Here is a 23,288-nt window from a genome sequence, read left to right on the forward strand (position 1 = left end):
GTATTATGCAACGCTCGCCTAAACCGCCGTCCGTTTTAAAACCGTTCGCTATACGTCTTAACCAGTCGGTTGTATTCGACGAATATACTCATCAAAATGTTGCTACTTCTTCGTGATGAGTATACTCGTCGAAATCAACTTAACTGGTGAAGGAGGATATGTACTTTGATATTCCTTCATTAAATTATATATTTTATAAAAGCGTTGTATTTAAACGAAATTTGAAATTTAATCTATTGATATAGATATTTATTATTATAGATATATTGATGATGCAATGATGAAGATATTGCAACGGCTGACTGGTTAAGAAGATATTCGAACTTACGCGCGCGTTTTCAGTATGATATTCGAAAGTCGATTGCGGGAAAATGGTCGAAATATCGTACTCGTATTTATATTAGGTCTACCGGAAAGTTCTGTCTGATAATAACATTGCAAATTTCAATAGATATGCACATATTCATTTGAGACATATATTTTTGAAAAATGTTGCTCATAAATTGCCATCACGCTGGCAAGAGGTCATAAGTAACGACGGAAATTATATCGTACAATAAATATTACTAAATTTATGAAAACTCTATTATTAATTAATTAATATAATATTATTAATTAATATAATATTATTAATTAATATAATATTATTAATTAATATAATATTATTAATTAATATAATATTATTAATTTATTAAATCTAAGTCTAAGCCAGAATGTCTCCAAACTTTTTGTAATTTGGACGAATCGATGCGTCAGCTTGTTGATATTTTCGGATGCGAAGATACAGACACAAGTCTTTCGCGTCCTGTTAATTAGACGCTGTACAGTAAATTCTGCCTAATTGACGCTCAGATTGTACAGAAAAATACGGGAAGAGCAGCGGCCCGTTTTTATAGTTGTTGACAATCGATAACTATGAAATTTATGTCCGGACTTCTTGGATCACCGGGCAGAGTCTAACGTAATCATTCGGAACGAACTTGGAAATTTCTCGTTTATTCACCGAGTACGTTTATCATTCGCCTCGACCGCATTAGAGACAATTACCAACACTGATCGTGCGTTCTTCGGGAACGGCGAGGAGCAATTTTGCATATAGATTAAATCCGAGTTCGGGCATAATGAATGCTCTTCGATACGATGCGGTCCAATCAACCAACTAAATCCTACGGAGACAATTCTTAATGTCTGCTGCTCTCGGCGGGATCGGTTTCCTTACTTATGATGATTACACGTCTGAATATTTTATTGCTGCAGAAATGATACGGGGCTCTCGAAGATGATCGGTTTTCAATGCAGCTCTCGCGAAAGCAAACAGTATTATACGACGCATTACAATGTTATTATATTATCGTATAACGTAATCGAATCAAATGGAACAAATCAAAGGTCACCGAATTAGCCCACGTCCGATATAATATAATCGTATTCGATGCACAAACGAAGTTACGAAAATCATATTTGACGCTTTAAAGATTCACGTAGCACTGGTCAGAACCACATTATTTGTTGCTTAATTTATGATTTTTATAAAAAAAAAAGTTATGATTTAAAAGTTAATTACTTAAATTACTTATTTAAAAATTGTATGATTTATAATAACAGTATGATATAAGTACAAATAATGCAATCTGAACAAAGTTCGTATAATACGAATATCATATGAAGCCATAAAAAGGTAATATAAACAATAGACATTTCTTCTGCTTTGCTTTCTCATTTTAGACATTACTGAGATGACTGTACATTCTTAGATCTTTCTCCAAGAAAAATTATTAAGAAAAAATTCCTAAGAAACTTTTAACTGCCACATTGGATGCGAAAGTTAATTCACAACCTTTTGATAAATGAAAAAATCGATTTGAATGCATTTTCACATAGCGCGTTCTATGTATGATACAATTGGACACGCAGCATTAGAATGACTGGCGACGGTTCTTTATCGATGAAAATAGTATCCAGCACGAAATCACGCGATGCATGCATTCTTATTTTTCGTAATAAAACAGATCCAGTTTTTTTGCAGGTTAAAGACGAAATAAGGTAAGCACTGTCGCAGCAAGAAGGAATACGAAATGGAAGTAACAATCGTTGCAGGCCCGTAACAAAAGTGCCCTCCAGACACAGAAATAATTAATTCGCATCCTCCCTCTGCCAAATAAAGTAAAAACTTCCGGAATAATTAACGAAGCTCGACTGAAACGGAATACATTATGGCATATCCATCTCCACAGTGTTCGTTGAACACTGTTAAATACAAATGAATATTTAATATCAGGTTTATGTAAAATCCTGGCAAAGACGAATTTATAAGGCGAAGTAAAAAAAGGTACATTTTATCGACGACAGAGCATAAGTTATTTATTTGCGAAATAACAGCAGATTTTCGTTTACAATATCTAAAAATAAACAAGGAATATTTAGGAAAACGAACTGAACTGAAATCTAATCAAATCTCTTATTTATTTACAAAATCCTTAATATTCGTATTGACTGTCCTGATATTTTGGAAAAATTAGATTTTTATACACCGTTTCGCTCCCTTATACATACTGCTACTTTTCTTCCTGAACTTCACCGCAAGCTATATAGTTACCATAACTCTTTCAACCGTCTACTAATCAATGCAAATCGCAACGGACACTTTCTTGATTATTCCCAAAGCTCATATCTATCTTTCAGACACTCTACTATTATTGCAGTAAATGCTCATCATCCTAAAACCTAATTTTTCCCATTTTTTTAACCCTTTTTTGCATTTTTATTTTAATAACGATACTAAGTACACGTATGTCTGATAATTTTACATTTATTATATTTCCTATATCTTGCTTTTCCTTCTCACTTTTTGTGTTATATATATAAATGTCTCGAAATCCGGAAATGGGGGATCCTGAGGTAATTCGAAGTAACGTTTTCCTTAGCGAAAATGCAATCCGTGGCTTTGTTTACGAGTTATTAACGAAAAATAGTGACCAATGAGAGGCGAGCTCAGCTGGCGCGAGACTGCTGAGCCAATGAGCGAAAAAGGGCTCCATACGCACGTTGACTGGGTCGCCTCACGCCAGCCAAGCTCGTCTCTCATTGGTCACTGTTTTTCGTCAATAACTCGTTAACAAAGCCTCGGATTGCATTTTCGCTAAGGAAAAAGTTACTTCGAATAACCTCAGGAACCCTCCATTTCCGGATTATGAGAGATTTTTGGAACACCCTGTATATATTGTAACAATTACATAAAATCATTTTTTCATTTATTTTTTCGTGACAAAGGGTTGTACCTGTATATGTGGATAAAATTACAGCTGAAACTGATAATCAAAAAATTACGTAATTATTACCGTAGTCGTTAACTCGTGTCTCCAAGAATAATTTCGGTACAATAATAAACGGCTCGACACACTTATTTTAGTTAGTAATAGAGATTTATTCATTCACAGTGGATGAATAATAATTATAGATTATATAATTACGCGGCGAGCAGCTTTCGGTCGGTGAAGTTAAGAAAATCGGTGGACCAGGAAACATTCTCGATTGCTCGCCAGTAAATGGGAAAACCGATTAGGTAAACGCGTTTAAAAGCTGATAGGAAAAGTTTGCCGGGCTTTTATGGAATTTTGCGCCTCCGTCAGAGAGATCCGAAGGTCCGTCGTCTGACTTAAAACGACATAAACCCTCGTACGTAATGGAATCAAGCATTAAAAACGTACAATGCCACGGGCACATACACCGACGTCTATTTTGATACACGTACACACGCGCGCACGCCTCGACGAGCTGCAAAAGACGGAAACAGGTACAATGGCGATCCTTACTTTCTCCTCCGTTCTTTCTTACGCTACGTATTACAGACTGTCCGTGAAGATGAAAAGTATTATGAGCTGAGTAATGCTGCCACTTCGGGAAAAATGAAACGAGATTCTCCTCGAGCAATAATAAAAAGAACCTATCTGGTTTTATCAATTCGACGTGCTCCTGTCTTGAGTTCTTGAACACCGCTGACTGCCGTGAAACTCGTCTACGGATTGTGCAATTCATCTTTCTCGCTTGAAATTGAATTTGATACTTTAAAATTTCAATATTTACCGCGCTATTACGAAAGTGTTTATATACGAAGGGAAATGATCGGCACGTTGTGTGCGATTTAAAAAGAGTGCCCCAATTGTCTATAACAGATTTATACAAATTTATCTAGATAACAATTTATCCGAATAAGATTTTATTCGAATGAAAATTCATGCGAATAAGAAGTTATTTGTTATTCGACGAAGAATTTATTTGTACAGGAATGAAATCGGAAAATGAGCCGTTTATTTTGAAAGTGGCATAAGTCACTTTGTTTTTAAGTCGATATATTTAAGGGTTTGCGTTTTAACACGTTTAAAAATATGGATGCTAATTTTCGAGAAGATTTACTTGTATTTGTTATCTCAGGATACTGATATTTTTCTCAGTATAAATAATGTCGTATAAACATTAAAAAATCACCACTTTTCATTACGGTAAAGTGACTTAAGCCACTTTCAAAATAAACGACTCAAATGATCGATTTGAATCAAAATTAGAGAACATAATGTTTTCGCATAGTTATGAATTATGAATTTCTTCCACGTTAATGAATTTCGTTTTTCAACCGCTGCATCGAAAAGTTTGTTACTCCTGGGTACATTGATGATTGATGCGTAACTAAATAATCTTTCTTCGGTTGCAAAGGAAGTCATACATTCTAGGATTCATATTTATGACACATATACAGTTGCGGACAAAATTGAGTGGACAGACAGTGGAAATGGTTATAAATAAAATTTAGTCGAACTAGTATTATTACTATACACACAAGTTTTGTATATTACATATGCTTATGGTACATAGAACATTTTGTGCAAAACTCAAGTTAATGTTTATACTTTTGTACACGAAATCGTACTTAACGGCAAAGTTAGCAAATTTCTCAGGGACAAAAATAAGTGGACAGTCGACTTATTCCGGCGAGAAACATAAACAAACATAGGATATAGCTATCCGCCATGCGTAATACTTGCAAACGTAAACAAAACATCTGCACACGTATTTAATCAAAGTATAGACTTCGTACAAAGCAGAACAATTGACAGAACGTCTCGATGAAAAGAAATTTCGTATCAAGTTCGACATTTGACAGCTTCGGACTGTTCCAAAAGATTCAGTTATCGTGTGATAGCAGAAAAATACGAAGTATCAAAGAGTGCAGTAGAAAAAATTTATAAAAAATATTTATCACACATACAGTGGAAAATTTAAGAGGTCGCGGTCGAAAACGCTGTATCACTGTAAGAGAAGATCGTCAAATTATTCGACAATGTCGTCAAAATCCAAGCATTGCATCGCGTAATATTCAAGAAACCTTAGAATTAAATGTGCCATCAAAAAGGATGAGGCGGAGATTATACGAGGCTGGATTAAAATGCTGCAAAGCTAGACGTAAGCCACATATTAATCAAGCAAATGCGAAGAAACGTTTAGCTTTCGCAAAAAAGTATGTTAACATGCTACTGTCATTCTGGAAAAATGTAGTGTGGACTGACGAAAGACGAAGAAAGTGTGGAGGAAGAAGAATGAAGCATATAAGAAGCCGTTTATAACGCCAACGATTAAATTTGGCGGAGGGTCGTCGATGGTATGGGGATACTTCTCTTGGTATAGTGTTGGCACTTTAGGCTCAATCGATGGAATAATGAATGCCGACAAGTACATCGATATAATAAGTGAAAATTTAGAAGAAGCTGTCGTAAAAATGGGACTCGACGAAGATTTTGTTTTGGTTCAGGATGATGATCCGAAACATACAGGGAAGAAAACCAAGAAAATTTTCGAGAATTCTCACATTAACCTACTTGAATGGCCCGCACAGAGTCCAGATTGAGATTTAATAGAAAACTTATGGAGTGAATTGGACTCGAAGGTACCATTGGACAAACGGAATAACAAGATCAACTGTTTTCAAAGTTTACAGTCAGCATTTGAAGCAATTAGCAAGGATTATGTTGAAAACCTAATAAACAGTTTTCGACGACGTTTAAAAGCGGTAATTCGAGCAAACGGGGGGCATGCTAAATATTAATCTTGCGCTTTATTAGATGTCCACTCATTTTTGTCCCTGAGAAATTTGCTAACTTTGCCGTTAAGTACGATTTCTGTGTGCAAAAGTATAAACATTAACTTGAGTTTTGCACAAAATGTTCTATGTACCATAAGCATATGTAATATACAAAACTTGTGTGTATAGTAATAATACTAGTTCGACTAAATTTTATTTATAACCATTTCCACTGTCTGTCCACTCAATTTTGTCCGCAACTGTATATATTCTTCAAAAATTACGTAAAAAAACGGTCAACAATTATTGGCATTACTATTTGAATAATTTTACAATCTCTATTCGCATAATTTATTCGAATGAAAAATGAAGAATTATTCGAATACATAGATAGAATAATTTGTTGCGAATAATGAATAATTGTTATTCCATTAAAAAGAATTCGTTTGAATAATTATTTCAGGTAAATATTTATTCGAATAATACCCAAATCTGTTTGCTAATTAGTTACCTTTTGCTTAAATTAGAGTTTTGTTGTTCCATATCGTACATTTACGTGTTGAATTAAATTGATTCATAATAAAACTCTGCTGTTTTATCTGAACTCTTTATCAACACGTTCATCAGCCTTATATACAAAATTTTGAAACAGAAGAATGCACGCAAAAATTCATAATATTTTACCGTTATGAAAACTATTCCCACTGATAAAAGTTCTTCCATTATTTGCATTTTTATCTGTATCCGTAAATCTTGACTGTCTAGTTTTTCTCATAAGTTACGTTGATTCCGTGGTATTTTTATGGTCGCCGTTTCACAAACATAAAAAGAAAAGGACTAAAATACAAGTTTCTGAAGGATGACAGCTGGCAGAACAGTTAATCTCGATGCAGAATGTTACAGGTTCGAATAAATATGATGTACAGCCTCCTTTGAACTGCTGATCCAGATTTGCGATTCGATGGAAATCAAGCAATCGATGTTTCCAAGTTTCAACTGGGTTCCCATGAAAAGTGACTCCACCCTTACGGCACTGCGGTTCCTAGCTCCATTAATTAACCTTTCTACGTACTATACATGACTCATTATGGCTCTCGGACATGTAACTTTTCGTTCCTCGCGAACACGTACAACGTGATCTTTACACATATAAAATGGAATTTCGAAATGCATACTTTAATAAGTCGAACACATCATTAATTTACTTTCATTGAAGAATGAAAACGCAGCCTCCTTACATTGGCGATCAAACGTGTAACTAATTTTAAAGCCTGGCCATTTAATCCTAGATCCCACAAAATTTTTTAATTTGTTTGGAAACTTGTAGATAAATATTAAAACATTGTATAAGATATAATATATTATATATATATATATATATATAATATATATTATATAATTATTATATATATATAATATATTATATGTTATACAATGTTTTAATATTTATCTACAAGTTTCCAAACAAATTTATAAATTTTGATACATTATATATATATATATATATACATAAAATATATTATATTATATTATATTATATATATATATATATATTATATTATATTATATTATATATATATATATATATATATATTGTATATACACAATGTCACTTATGCCGAAAAATAGAAGAGGTCGTCCTAGAGTCCTAGAGTTGAAATCGACGTGACAGCGTTTTAATTCGAAAAAGGTATTGTGATATTTTTAGAAGAACGCAGAAGTATGTTAAATAAATTTTTGCAGTGGACAGGTACCCAGTTACCGGGTTGCCAACGTAAGGATTGAAATGTGATTTCCTTAGTGTATGCGTTCATAAAGAACCGTTACATGACGTTTTCTTCAATTCAACACAATACGGTCGGCATTAGACTCTAATTTAAAAGAAGGTTACGATCGATTAATTGCGAGCTCCACGAATTCATTTGTACGCTTAATAGACCAACTTGAACCGAGCCAGATGATGTGACTAATATAACGAATTTGACAAAGCTCACAGGTGGTACTTGGGAGCTGGGCGAAGTGCTCTGCGACTCTTGGGTTTCCCTCGACGTTCTCCTCTGTACTGCCAGTATACTATCGTTATGCGCCATATCCATAGACAGGTAAGTCGTCCGCCGTTGTTCAAAACCCGCGGCACGTAGACGGGACAAGATTACGGGTGTAGTTTTTTCTTATGCACGTCGAACAAACCATCCAGCCACACCGTACCGTACCTGTATCAGCGGCGAAACGTTTGCCGAAGTCGAATCGACGAAGTGCTAGCTTCCGGTTTAGTCAGCGACGACCTCGACGACAGAGGATCGTCGAAAAGTTTGCTCGTGATTTTACAGGGCAGTTAAGGAAATGGGGTTTGCCGTGGTTTAACGTCCCAATCACGTCCCCGATTTATTGTGTCCGCACATTTTTCGTCGATCTTCGTCGGGCCAACACCATATAGACAGATGCATTATCGCAAAATTAGGTTCGCACGTTCGGCTCTTTTTTCATTTTCCTTACAGCATTCGAAACTTATTTAACCTTAGGACGCTTATGCCAGTAGAAGATGTAAGCTCTGCATAAGGGAGAGTTATTTTGTATCCGTATAAACATTACTGCTATATATATTTTTTCTGTTCGAAGTATATTTATTTATATACAATACTGTTAAATAATACATTTAGGTACTTATTGACGTGCAGAGAAAATATAAAAGATTTATAAAAGATGTGGAATTTCTGACCTTCCCTTGAGCATACTAGGTTTAATTGTACAGGAATGGAGGTGTGACTATCGATACATGGATAATATCGATAAAATATTGTTACGTTACATGGAAAGACAGATCGTATAATTTTAACAATATGCATACTTTATGTACTGTAAAATGTAACTAATACGTTTTAACGTAAATATGTGCACATTTTAATAAATTCGTACTGTTTTACAGGAGTCCAACATATTGATAAAATTATTAAAATATCGCTAGAATCAATGAAGGCATCAAGATGTGTGTGCACTTATCAGTTACAACCAAAATTGACAAATACTCTGTCTATGATCAGAAGGCTGCCGATTTTATGCAGTTATAACAAAAATGAGTCGGTGAAACTTAAAAGTGTAGGAAGGTCTTAAGAATTTACGAATGTCAATGTACTATTTTCAAATCACATTGTTGATGTTATTAATGAATTCTACGCGGTTGTTGTTAACAAATATTTATAGAATAAATTAAAATGAAATATGAAATAAATAAAACTACACTAATATGCATATATTGAACTCATGCAATCGAAATATAATAAATATCTAAATTTGAGTGTTCTTATAATTAAAATTTAAATAAAATATTAATATATCTAAAAATATAATTCACTGGAATTCAATGTAAATATAAAATGATATTAAAATTAAAATCTGCAACATAATAATCAGTACAAACCGAAATCAAAATATTTAATTAAATAATAAAATGATTATACTTTACTTTATTTCGATCACTTGAGCTTCGGAGTTTCCGATAATATCGATATTTATCGATAAGATAGTCAAACCTCCATACCTCCATAGGAGTGCTTGTGATTGCATACTCATAATTAAATGAACTTGCATAAATTGATTGCGACCGTCGAAGAAGCTATATAAATGTTTGCCGGTCTCGATATTTGGTTCTGCAATGAATATTTCAGCACTCGACTTTTACGTGCCTCGACAAAATCGTCTCTACATTTATTGATTTTCGCTGCTGTTTTTCCAAAATAATTGCAGCTATGAAATTTCTATGGATCCTTCAGAACTTGTGGATTTTGTAGTTGCTTACTATATGTATAGCGTTTTATGAAGTACTTGCAGAATTTTTTACGTGGTCTAAATATGTTGGAAATTTCACCAAATACATAGACATTGCATGTAAAGAAAATGCTGTAGATAGATTTTTACATGCAACCCCGATAAGAGAGACGACACTGTCAAACGATACGATTAAGATTATAAATTTCATTATTATGCATATTGGGTGATCAACAATTCCTGTGTGAGCAAGCGATGCGTTAAAATTATAATAGTTCGCTCTACATCGATTAATGATAATAACAAAGTTACTTGAAAAGCATTTACGATCGCGCCATTTGCTAACAAGCCTATAAACAGATATTTCGCTAATTTTTGAAAATCTATAACACCTTTTCATTGATAAATTCGATTTTTATATTTTACTACAACTAACTTTAATTGTTTTATATTTTGTATCTTATTGGTAAACGATGAGCTAATGAAATGCAAAAAGCTATTAGATGTTAACACTGTTTGAAGATAAATTGCGATTTCGTGTTATTAATTTGTGCAAATAGCTCTTGCTTTCGTTGTGTCTGGTGATGTCTATTCGATACTATCTAAATAAAGAAACAGTTCAAGTCTGGAAATTAGAATTAGAATTCGAAATAGAATTCAAAAGCAGCTCACAACAGATCCTTATAACAAAAAGAGTTTGAAGTATTTAAAAATTGTTTCTAAAGATTTGATTTGATATTTCAAGAATCATTTCCAAAATTCTATGCCAATAGAATAAACAGACCTGACGTTTGTAGAAAATATTGGGTAAATGCAAACGATTCTCATTTATACAAGAGATGCATTTCAAGTTGAAACGTGCGTAATTATCGTTTTACGTAATTTTTGCGTAAGTGTCAAATAGACATTATCGTAAAAGATACATATAATATAGGAGGCAAATAATTTCTTTTATTAAATATTTTATTTGGAATAAAGAGAAAAACACATTCACACAGTATTCTCTTCACATTTTTCATATAGAATGAAACGATGTGCCGGACAAACTGTTTTTTTACACTTGTCGCAGTATGCAATATGTACATTTACGTTGGACTACTGCAGTAAAATGACTACGGTATTCATTCTGTCCTTTACCGTTGCTCATCGTTTGTTTTCACTCACTCGTTATCGGTCACATCCATTCAAAATTCTTCCAGAATGTTAGATTTGAGCTTCCTATAGCTTGTAGGAATTTCTTCGACAATAAAAAAGAAGTGACATATGTCCTCCTCGTGAAATTCGTATGTGTCAAATAGACACACAAGTCTCTTTTCGCGACAAATATTGTCATATTAAAAAAGTAAAAGTCATAAAGTCTAAGATGAATTTTCCTAAAAATAGCAAAACAGTATACAGTAAATTCTCCCAAATTGTCCCTCAGTTTGTACACAAAAATGGATAATATTTATTTATTTATAATATTTATTTATAAATATAATAATAATAATATAATATTTATTTATAAATATTTCCACTTCAAAAATCTCCCATTTTTGTTTACAAGCTGATATCAGGGATGGACGATACTCCAGAGCGCAATTATTTTTGCATCGCGCTAACAAAAACATTACATTGTCTCGCCGTATCGAACGTTGAACCAGTTAGCTGTGACGCCACCTTTTCAGAGCGCACATCTGTATGTGTCGCGAGAATCAAGCGATGACGAGTATGCTCGTCAAACACAGAGTAAGTGTCGCTGTTAAAATATTGGATCAAAAAGACGGTTTTATTTTATAAAATTAACAATTTTATTACTAATATTTACTTATTTACTTAACATTAACATATACTACATACATAATAAACGAAAAACGCAGGAAAAATGAAATATTTATAAAAGTTACAAATTTGAATTGCTGTTGTACAGTGGAATTCAGCAAAACAAGGAACGATAATACATAATGACACTTTGCATATCGTACACCAATACCGTGATATATTCTTCTCTAATCTTATTTTTATAACAATGTAAACACCTTCGAGTAGGATTGGTCACAAAATATTCTAAATATCTTGAAATTTTAGAATGTTTTTGTTGCCACTAAAATTACAATTTAAATAGCCAACGGCCACTACTTTTTACGCACGACGAGTATACTCGTCATGACACAAAATATTATTAACTACAGTTGATAAATATACTTATCAAACACAGCTAACTGGTTAATAGAAGAAGCAAATGTTTATCGAACTCTTATCTCTCGAGATCGATGCAGAACATATAGATCACCATAAAGATCTGCAAAATTTCCATGTTTTAAACCTAAATCTAGATTCTCACGGAGCATAGGTAGCACGCACGGTTTGTGCGAAAAGGTTCACTGATCTAATCACGTAAAAATGTTCCCGTTTTCCCTAGGGGCTACCGAGATTTCCTCTTCAAAGAAGCCTCCCCCTTTCTGTGTACATCTTTTGTTTCCGTCCCGTGTCTTTTATGTTTTCATACATTCCTGGAATATCTCGTCGACGATTCTCTTTCGGTTGTTTAACACAATTTCGGACGGTAATCTCTAATCTGAACTTAGCAAGAGCTCGTAGGGTAGCGGAACCAGTTGCCTTATTAATTTTTGTATTCTCTTCTTTTATTTATTTTTGAATAAAAAATATTTAACATGTCTTATCCGATAAATATAAAGTTGATTACGTCCGAAATACGAATTACAGGAACGGCAGCTGGTCACACTAGAGTAACCGGCTCATAAATATCAAAACTTTGCCGTGGAAAGAAGCTTGTACAGTTTCGGAAGATCCAGTTTGGAATTGTTCGATTAATTAAAATTGTTTACCCTCACAGATCACCAAACATAGAAAGTTTCACGGGAAACTGCAGCCGCGGATCTGTTCGGTAAACAGCTGCGAAGATTGATGCGTCTATAATTGTTCAAGAATACTGGAAATAGTTGAACTTCGCGACCATACCTTCAATTAATTGCTCGAGGAACAGTGACGCTGATGCAGAAATGACATAGCTTGTTGCAATCGTCTCCGAGATTTCTTTTCGAAAATTTTTCTTTTGAAAACCGTGTCACTACTACTTTGTATTCGATTTTAAAAGTAAACACGCGTCGTTTACCTTATGCATAATATCTTCTAAAATGTATTTATTACTAAATATATTTTCTAGATCATCATTTTTTAAATCGCATTTTTCTACCAATTTGTAGATAGATACTTTCTGGATTAACGTTGTGTTTTGTCAAACGATTTAATCAACAACAGTGAGACTGCAATTAAAAATTGTGCGATTAGGTGCAACAAAAAGATCAATAGATCTAGACGTTAAAAACGTGTTCAAAAAATTTGTCGAACAACTGCCTAAATCGAGCTGAACATTGCTATTTGTACAGCGAAATTCGGCAAGATATAATCTCATTGGTGATTAAGGATTACAACTGCTTATATATATAGCTATTATTACTCATTTATAATAATTTATAATAACTAATCTATAATAACTTATAATAACTAACGAGTTATATTTGTTAATCATTGGTGGGATTACACAACTCTGTTGTACATACAGTCATCGGTAGACTGCGGATATTATGCTGTTATCACGGAAATGTCATTCTTATTTTGCATAAATATCCGCAATCTAATCATCAGAAGCCTTCTAATACTTCCTTCTGTTACTTCGAATTTCCTATTAAAACTTCATGTGCATATTTTCAAAATGTACAGTAATTTCTCCCAGAGATGTTCGAAGGTCGGAATTGAAATCGGCAGATCTGAGAATACTAAGTCGCGATTCTTCGAGCCTCGCGGCTCGTTTTTTAAGAATTCGAGACAGTCTATAAAAAACAGCAGCGGCCGGTATACATTAATATGAATACATAGTAATGTATTAAGTTACTTAACTTTTTTATTTCTAATTTTTTGCCACGATTCGACGGCAATTCGGAGGCCACATGCCACGATTCGAAGGCATTTCGGAGGCCACATGCCACGATTCGACGGTCACGTACCTTGTAGCTCCGCGTTTTTCTTTTTACCTGACTCACACTCAAACACACCATTTTGTGTTGTCTTCCGGGAATTCGCGTCGCATGTCGCATCAGGCGCTTGACCGACTGCGTCGATCCTTAGCATCGACGTAGCAATGAATTACATAGGCGCAGAATTAAAACAGGGAAATTCACAGGTACCCGAAATTTGGCATTTCCGGGAGAAATTATTGTATATTATATACGGTGCTGCTGGTTGCTTTTCAATATTGCTATAAAAAAAACCGTGTAATATTTTCTCAAAATTTAATGCTTTATTAAAAAAAACCTACCAATTAATTATGAAGAATAATTTCAACGATTTGACATCGCTGGACTTCTTTTCATAGGGAACTGTTGATGACTGTTGTTACTCTAACAGACCAAAAATAATTCAATCGCTTAAGAAAATATTGAACTATTACCCGCGAAGTAGAGCCACAATTTGAAAAAATTGGGTCGACAGGATAGGCCAGCCGTGGCAGCCATATTTGACTCTGTCTAATAAAATAAAAAAAGTTCGAGAAATATAAACGATTTTTTTATAGCAATTTTAAAAAGAAACCGCATGGTATTAGTTTGACATTTTTCAATCATTTGCATGAGTTGTCCTCCTTAATGATCCTTGGCGATTTGCCCCCACCACACAGCTAAACGAGGTGAATTTCCGTTCAAGGTATCTAGCCATAACTCAACCACTAACATATAGCCGACGACGTCGAAGTAAAAGACTGGCTGGTCTGATGATTGTAGCGGTCTGGGTCCTAGCCGGCGCAATAACCAGTCCTCCTCTGCTGGGATGCTTTCCACGTGCGACAAACCGCGACACTAAAAAATGCTCCTACAATATGGACTCTTCGTACGTGATATTCTCAGCGATGGGATCGTTTTTTCTACCGATGCTGGTCATGCTTTACGTTTACGGGAGAATCTCTTGCCTGATCGCGAGCCGCCATCGAAACCTGGAGGCCACCGGCAACGAGAACATCCAGCCACGCAAAAAGATCCTGGTAAGGACCTTGTCAGCTGAATGCCACAGACGTGCAGAGCTCGAACCAAGGAATTAGGTCACCTAGGCTCTAGAAAACTCGTAGCATTCTTTTGTAATTTTTTCTTGTAACAGAATAAAATTGGGGAAAGGTATGTACATCTCCTACCAAAAGTATTAGGACATCTACTTGTTTAGTATAAATTGTAATTTTTCATTCGGTTTAGATAACGTCTGTGAGTTTGTTTGCGAATTTTATAGCATCATATTGTCGAAAATACATATTGAGTTATGTGCTTGTCACATATGCGATTGATTTACCTATTTAGTACATTTTTCTTCATTGGAAATGTATGCTGAGAGCACATTTCATACTCTTCACTCGGCACGATATACATCATTTAATAAAAAAATAAAATGAAAAGAAAATTTAGTTTTCTTTTATAAAGTAGACGTTATTTTTATTATATATTTACATACATTATTTATTATATTATATATTTTTATTATATATATATTATATTATTATTATTATATTATTATAATAATATATATATATATATATATATATATATATACATTATTTATTTAATTTTCTGTATGTATCCTAATACTTTTGGAGGGGTGTATACGTAGCCTTTATTATAAAAATCTTCAGGAATAATTCTGTATTTTTCTGCTTTTTTTGTTTCACGAAATAACAATTCGAAGGAACCTTTTGCAGTAGTATAGTCCCATAGTTTGACTCCAACAAAGAAACCAAATATTTTTAGTATCTTTATAAGAGTCACTAGCCGACTGTGGATCTTCACGCAAATTCTTTCTTTTCATATTCAATTTTACAAAGATAAAAATTTCTTGCATTGACGAAAAAATTGCTTACGATATAAAAAAAAATTAAGATATTAATCATTTTTATTGATATATATGATTTCATGATCCACAATTTAGTTTTTAAACACGTAATATTTCGTTTAAAAAAGTGTCTTGCTCCATTATGCAAACAAGAAGACAATGTCAAAATTTGAAGTTGAGAGGACAAAAATATAGATATTTACACCACCGGAACCTGAAATATAATTGTTAAACGCCCGAACTGTTAAGCAAGTGGATGTCTCTGCGTTTAAATTATATAGAGGTGACGTTAAAATTACGGTGAAAATGGATCGCAGTCTCAATTTATTAGCTTTCGATACCAAAACGTCCGCGATGTATTAAAGGGATGATTCAAACCGATTCGAAGTAGAAATTCACAAAATATTGACGTCCTAGGTTAACTTATGCGTTCGTTCTACAGAGATTTTTAGTGTTAAGAAAGGAAGATAGCTAGTTTGAAAATTGTTAAAAAATGTGATAGAAATAAGAAATAATTTTTTAGAAGCGCGATTTTTGTTTCTGCTTTTTCCCCTTTGTTATAGGAGCGCCGAATAATAAAACGCTAATCTTGGCAACGCTAATAACACGATTCCTAATCGACTTATTAACTCCGTTTGAAGAGTGAATCAGGCTCGGATTACAGTTTCTCTGGAAAGTCGGACAAGCCTGCGTAAATGAGAAATCGATTGGCAATTTGAATCTATTGACACGAATATTTACAAATCTAATGCAGCAGCGTTCAAGGAAACTGCATTATGTGATGCAAAACCCGTAAGCGCACTTTCGAAATGTTGATTAACGCGTTTCACGTTTTCACATTTTAATATAAGATGCCATCCTTTAAATTTTTTACAGTGCAACAAAGTAAAGTATCGGAAATACAAAGGAAGATTAAAAATACAGTTTTAATGTAATATTGGCGCAGCTTAATTTCAAGAGACAGTTTCTTCCTGTTTCTTCAAATGCTTCCCGTTTCATTAAAGAGGCGCGCCGTTACGAATTACCCACAAGGACACTAGCCAAACAGCGAAACAAATAAAATCCATTAGAGGCAAATGAAATATTAATTATTCTTTCTACATGCTAAAATATTCTTAAAGTTTTCCGTTAAGATTCGCTCGTTCCTTTTTTGATACCGCATTGTTGCAAGAGTAATAGATCCAGTGAAATGGGAGAAGCAATATTTTTGCTATTCTGAATAAGCAACAAGACGATGATAACCTCTTCATTTCGATTTTCGTCACCTTCGTATGCGCCACGGAAACATAAATCATCTTCTTGCAATGTTTTATTCAGCGCACCGTCGAGAAGTACCAAAATTTGCGTTCTATTTCTTCGATAAAAGCCATTATAGCGCATCCTCGTCATCCGAAGAAAGTCGAAAGTCCAACAGCTGTACCATTTACGACAACCGCAGATCCCCCAATTATCTCTAAAACTGTAGAAAGGAAACTGCGCCGTCGAAGTTAATAGTGCCAGTACCCGCGCATTCCATAATGATGTTAGATAAGACCACTATCAATTACACGAACCCCACAGATCCGAAACTACGTTAGAAGTTTCGTGGATCTCTAACTCGGCCAAGGCACATTAAGGGCACAAATCGAGTTTTCAATAAAGAAACACACAGGACGGCACAATTAAATCGAAGCACCTAATACGTTTCACATCTACTGGCTCTTATTAAATTAGAGTCAGAGAATTCATTCATGTTTAACCCAATTAATGCCGACCAAAAGAGTCGCGTATACCTAAGCGAAAAATACCAAACCTGTTTGGTGCAGTTCGACAGAGTTTCAAAAGAAATCATAAACAAATTTTACAAATCGGTTAATTAGAGAAAGAAAACCGTCATTTACTAGAAGATGTTAAGAAAACGACATTTTCTTAAGCGTGGGAAAGGGTTGAAACAAAATGAACGACTTATTTATAAAACGAAATGATCGACCAATTTCTTACTTGAAAAATGCCTTAAAAAGGAAGCTCGGCTAGATTGTTGTCCTTGATTTTTTCCACCTAAGATTTACAGAACGTTCAATTTTGATCGTAGTTTTCCTTTATGCTCGTGGAAATCTAATATATACAGGGTATCCCAAAATTATCGTACTTCCGGAAAATGAGGAGTTCCCGAGGTCATTTGAAGTAACTTTCTCCTTAGCGAAAATGCAATCAGGTGGCTTTGTTTACGAGTTATTAATGAAAAACGCTGACCAATGAGAGGCGAGCTCGGCTGATGCAAGGCGGCCGAGCCAACGAGCGGATAAAACCCAGTTCCGCTGATTGGCTCGGCCGCCTCGCGCCAACTGATCTTGTCTCTCATTGGTCACCGTTGTCCGTTAATAACTCGAAAACGACGCCGCGGATTGCATTTTCGCTAGAGAACAAGTTCTTTCAAATGATTTTCATTTGAATTCAACTCCTCATTTTCCGAAAATATCATAATTTTAGAACACCTCATATTTTCTGACAAATAATTTAGAACGGTGAAAGAGTATAAGCTTTCTGCTTCGAGATAAACTTGGATACACCGTTCTGTGATTTTTGTTTACAAAATCGGATGAACATTAACAATATCTAAGATCTAGCAATGCTTTAATTGCGGCCATCGGTGTACTTAATTTGCTTTCCTGTACGCGCAAGATGAAACCTTTTCCGAGAAGTAACTTGCCAGGTAATAAGGGTAGATCGTCCACCGATCTTTTCTCCGAAATTACAAAACGTCAAATGCGAAGAATTTTTCATCTCAGATATATCGATCATTCAATTTTTTCCATCGTCGTAGTCAATTTCCTTTACGTGCACGAAAATCCAATACATTTTCCGAGAAAACAATTTTCGAGCATGAAGACTTCACCCTTTAAGATCAGTCGAGGTATATTGTCGTTCGATTTTTTCCCTCGAACTTCCAGCAGAGCGAACAACGACAATATTTAAAATATAGGGATACTGTGATCGCCGCTATAGTCAATTCAGTTCCCGTAGAGTTTCAGAGGTATCGGTCGCAAACTGATCGTTTAGTTTCGGTTGTCAGTTTACTTTGGAGTTATATCGCTTTGTAAAGTCTGAGGAGATCACTGTGTCGAATTCCATTTTCGCTGATCCAAGCCTCGAATTTCTTGCGGACGAGATGCTTGTTGCGGTCGCGAAATATCGGTAATTCGTTCGAGACGTTGCTGTTGACAGATCGAACGAGCGAAGAGCATCAGAATTCGAAGAGCCGAATGCATGGCGAACACGGTGAGCTGTGACAGAACATCGGAGGATGCAGAGCCTCCGGCAACCAGCAAAAAGTCCGGGATCGTACGTAGTCATCAGCAGAGTTGCATTAACAGAACAGTCAAAGAGACAAAAACAGCTGGCACTTTAGCTGTGGTCGTGGGTGGATTCGTGGCGTGTTGGTTACCGTTTTTCATCCTCTATCTGGCCACCCCATTCATACCCATGAACCCGCCGGATGTACTTATGGCAGCGTTAACGTGGCTAGGTATCTACCATTTCGTTCCAACGTGTTCGACGTTGTCCAGTACACTGGAACCGTCCGAAAATTCGGATCTTTTATTTTCAAACTACACGAGCTCGCGTAGCGTTCTCGTGAAAGCTTCTTCGCGAGCGAACTTTACCGACTACCTTTTTAATATTTTTACGGCGAAAAAGCGTCTACTTCTGTACTCGATTTATTTGCGATTTATTTCGATTTGCAGTTGGCCCACGAATTTTTCTGTGAATATAAATTCTTGTAAAGGAATTCGTAAAAAAATTAATTTCTTTAGCTTTATTAAGCGCTTTGCAATTATTCACCAGTCTCGCGAAAGCTTCACCAGCAGATTTTACCGACTACCTTTTTTAATACTTCATACTGAAAACCGTCTACTTTCGTATGTTATTTACTCGCAATTTATTTCGGTTTGTAATTAGCCCACGGATTTTTCTGCGAATTTAAATTCTGGTAAAGAAATTTTAATTATCAAGCACTTTCGCGGAAGTCCCACGAGCTTTGAGTTATTTTTTAGTTGTTTAGGGTGAAAACACTCTATCCTACTATTTTATTCATTTCTTAATTCGTTTTAAAGTTTATCGACTGCGGATATTCTCGCGAATATGAATTTCTATGAAAATAAATTTGTAGAAAAAGAATTTGTTCGCCTTATTAAAATCTTTGTCACGCAAGCTCGTACAGCACTTCCATGAAAGTTCCACTTGCAGGCTTTCGAGTTCTTCCGAGTGAAAACTCTCTAGACTCTTATTCTATTTATTTTTAATTTGTTTCAATGTTTACAGACTGCGGAGTTTACTGTGTATATGAACATTTATGAACAATTCCATGGAAGAATTTCTTTACCTTATTAAGGTAAAGAAATTATGTTTTTCCTATACGTAAGAGAGATTTTTACCTGGTTACTATTTCAAAATGCTGAGAAATGTTTGTGCCGTAAAGTATATTTGTTTAAAATGTTAAAGATCGATTGATTTAAAAATATAAAGCGTTAATATGTGTAGTATTATCCTGGTATTGTTTATATTAATAATGATGAGTTCACGAATTTTTAGGTAAAATAAAAAAATTAAAAAGAAATTAAATAAAAATGTATTTCTTGTTCTAGTTTTAATAAATTCAAAATAATACAGCAATAAATGCATAAAATCCGCGGTCTACCTAGAAGGGTTGAACATCGAAGATAATGCACGAAATCCGCAGTCCATTTAGAACTATACAGGGTGTCCCAAAACTGTCTCGCAATCCGTAAATGAGGAGTTCTTGAGGTCATTTCAAGTAACTTTTTCCTTAGCAAAAATGCAATCTGCGGCTTTGTTCGCGAGTTATTAACGAAAAACACTGACCGATAAGAGGCGAGCTCGGCTGGCGCGAGACGGCCCAGCCAACGAGTGCACGACGTCCAATTCCGCTCATTGGCTCGGCCGTCTCGCGTCAGTTGATCTCGCCTCTCATTGGTCACCGTTTTTCGCCGTAAGCAAAGCCGCGGATTGCATTTTCACTAAGAAAAAGGTTACTTCAAATGACCTTAGGACCCCTCCCCCCCCCCCCTCCCTCATCCGGATTGCAAGACATTTTTGGCACACCCTGTAGAGCGCGAACGTTCATTTGTTTTCTAGTCGAATGGTTGTAATTTTCGCTTGTTAATTCCAGGCTGGATCAATTCGGCGATAAACCCGTTCATCTACGCGTTTTACTCGGCCGACTTCAGATTAGCATTTTGGCGACTTACATGCCGGAAGTGTTTCAAGAGCAGAACCAACTTGGATCGCAGCAATCGAAAATTGACGGTTCCAGCGAACGGAAAGAAAGAAACTTCGAGGACGTGAAGACCAACGAGCGGAAACTCCTCGACCACTGTGATTGAGTCCGAGGCCACTGTGATTTATCTAAGGCCTAGCGCGCACAAATGATCCCTCGCTCTTAAACGGTCAGTTTTCCTTTTGGCCCTTGATACGGCGAATTAGTTTAACGACCATGAAGGTGATACATGTTACGAACCAAGCAAAAAGTCCGGCCCGGAGCTCTAAAAAACTTGCAGACATTCTCACGCGTCAAAAATTTGAGAATTCAAAAGAAAATTTAACCTGGATTTGTTCGATAATTATTAGTCCAAGCATTTTCTGCAACTATCTTCCTAGCACCGGCTGGGCTAGTCTTATTTTCGCATTCTCCGATGAAATCGACTCATCTTCACTGTACACGCCTACGTGTGAACTCCTGAAAATAAAACATATTTAATAGGTCGAATAAATTTATTCTGTGCGACGTTATCACTTTCAGTGAATCACTCCAATCCACGTTATGAAAATTCGATATAGCGTTTAAAATTTATTTATATCGTGTTACAGCAAAAGTTATAACAACGAGATGAGGGATGCGAGTAGATATACATTCTCTCATTTAATAAAACAAAACTACTACAATCCTGAGAGTCTCGAAAGTATTTATAATACCTTTACCCTCGAATCGTGCAAATTCGATCTTCCTTTTGTATCATTAAAAGTGGACAGAAATATTTGCGGCGGACAATAGAAATGGAACACCCTGTCTGATAATCAACAGTTTCTCGAACCTCCGTTTGTTCGACGCGGATAGAAAGGGCAAAAGAATACAGTACAATTTATAAGTATTCCGAAACAATAGTACCAATTTCCCGACAATGTATGGTGGAGTAACAATACGCTTACGGATTGCGGATAATATTCCGCGTAGTAGCCCAGTTGCCAGTGGACTGAACTTCAACATTTGCATGCCCTAGGCTTATTGTGATTCCATTGCAACAATTATTAAGTGGACTTCCTGAAATATGCGAATGACACGTTGACAACATTCATTCGCTGTGTTTACATGGTTTCACCAAAATGTTAAATATTTTATTCCGCAGTTCAAGAACCATTCAATTAGCGATTGAAATAAAGAATGCGAATTTTATTATTTAGCGTACTTCGATTTCGAACGTGCCGTTCTATGTGATATCTGTTTTCGCTATAATGGTTCGTTTAGTCATATATTCGCTTAGTTGTTTACGTATTTATTAATTTATTTGTCTATTTATTTATTTACTCGTGCGAACGCTCGCAACTCGTAAAACGTTTTGTATTCGAACGAACTTGAGTGCGTAAATAAAATGTCATACTCGCATCGTAGGACCTAGAATTAGATAATAGTAGATTATAGAGATAGTCTTCCTTCGTCATTACAACACTGTATTTCCTATATTTATTAACGCATGAACGTGCGTCTACATCTGTAAATGTAGAAATTATGCAAGTATACGGACTTTATAACATTCTGGAACTGATATTTCACTACGGAAACCTCCCGAAAACCTTATCTGTTCTTTTTCCCCTTTGTTGCGCACAGTAATTACACGACGCCTGGCGTTGTATCGTCGTATCATTGTGGCTCGGCACAATGAAAAATCACGCGGTTGCGCCATTACCAACGTGATTTCCTCTCAGCTTTGTAACAAACAAAACGAAAATAACCTATTTAGTTCGCGCGGATGTAAATAGTAACGAGCAGCTGAAGTGATCTCAACGGAAATCCATTATAGAATTCCTTGTAACGAAACGTCGATTGTAAGGAGCGGAATAGGAACATAATTTTTCAAATAAATAGAAATTTATACAGTGTATTCTTGAATTCAGATCTTGAGTGTATATGAATTTCGAGCGCAATAAGAATACTTGTAAAGAAATTAGTATAGTGCTGTAAAGTGTGAGACAAGGTTTACGAAACACCATGAAATATGTAAAACGAAATGCTATAATAAATTGTTTTGTATGGATCAACGAATTGTATGGATTTCTTTATTAAATTTGTCAATTAAATTCAATTTAATTGTTTCGAGATATATAATTGTTTTGATGGGGCCAGATCTTTTGCATCAATAATGTGCTTAAATAATATATATAATTATATTATTATATTATTATATATATTATTATATTATATAATATATTATATATATATTATTATTATATATAATATATTATATAATTAAATAACTTTGTTTACTGTCGAAAACATACAGAGTATTGAATAATTATTATATTATTATTT

The 23,288-nt window shown here is 35.0% G+C and overlaps 1 protein-coding gene across 3 annotated transcripts in view; it reads left to right on the forward strand.

Annotated features, from left to right (window-relative positions):
• Positions 1–23,021, forward strand: part of LOC143260743 (putative G-protein coupled receptor No18) — a 147,262-nt gene extending 124,241 nt beyond the window's left edge. For all 3 annotated transcript variants that reach the window (XM_076527296.1, XM_076527297.1, XM_076527298.1), the window contains exons 4-7: positions 8,063–8,175; positions 14,540–14,873; positions 18,911–19,211; positions 20,874–23,021. In XM_076527296.1, the coding sequence (XP_076383411.1) occupies positions 8,063–8,175; positions 14,540–14,873; positions 18,911–19,211; positions 20,874–21,049 (924 nt within the window). In that variant the 3' untranslated portion in view covers positions 21,050–23,021. The remainder of the gene's footprint in view (positions 1–8,062; positions 8,176–14,539; positions 14,874–18,910; positions 19,212–20,873) is intronic.
• The last annotated feature ends 267 nt before the right edge of the window (positions 23,022–23,288 follow it).

The sequence above is a fragment of the Megalopta genalis genome, chromosome 19, assembly GCF_051020955.1.
Source record: "Megalopta genalis isolate 19385.01 chromosome 19, iyMegGena1_principal, whole genome shotgun sequence".
Lineage (NCBI taxonomy): Eukaryota > Metazoa > Arthropoda > Insecta > Hymenoptera > Halictidae > Megalopta > Megalopta genalis.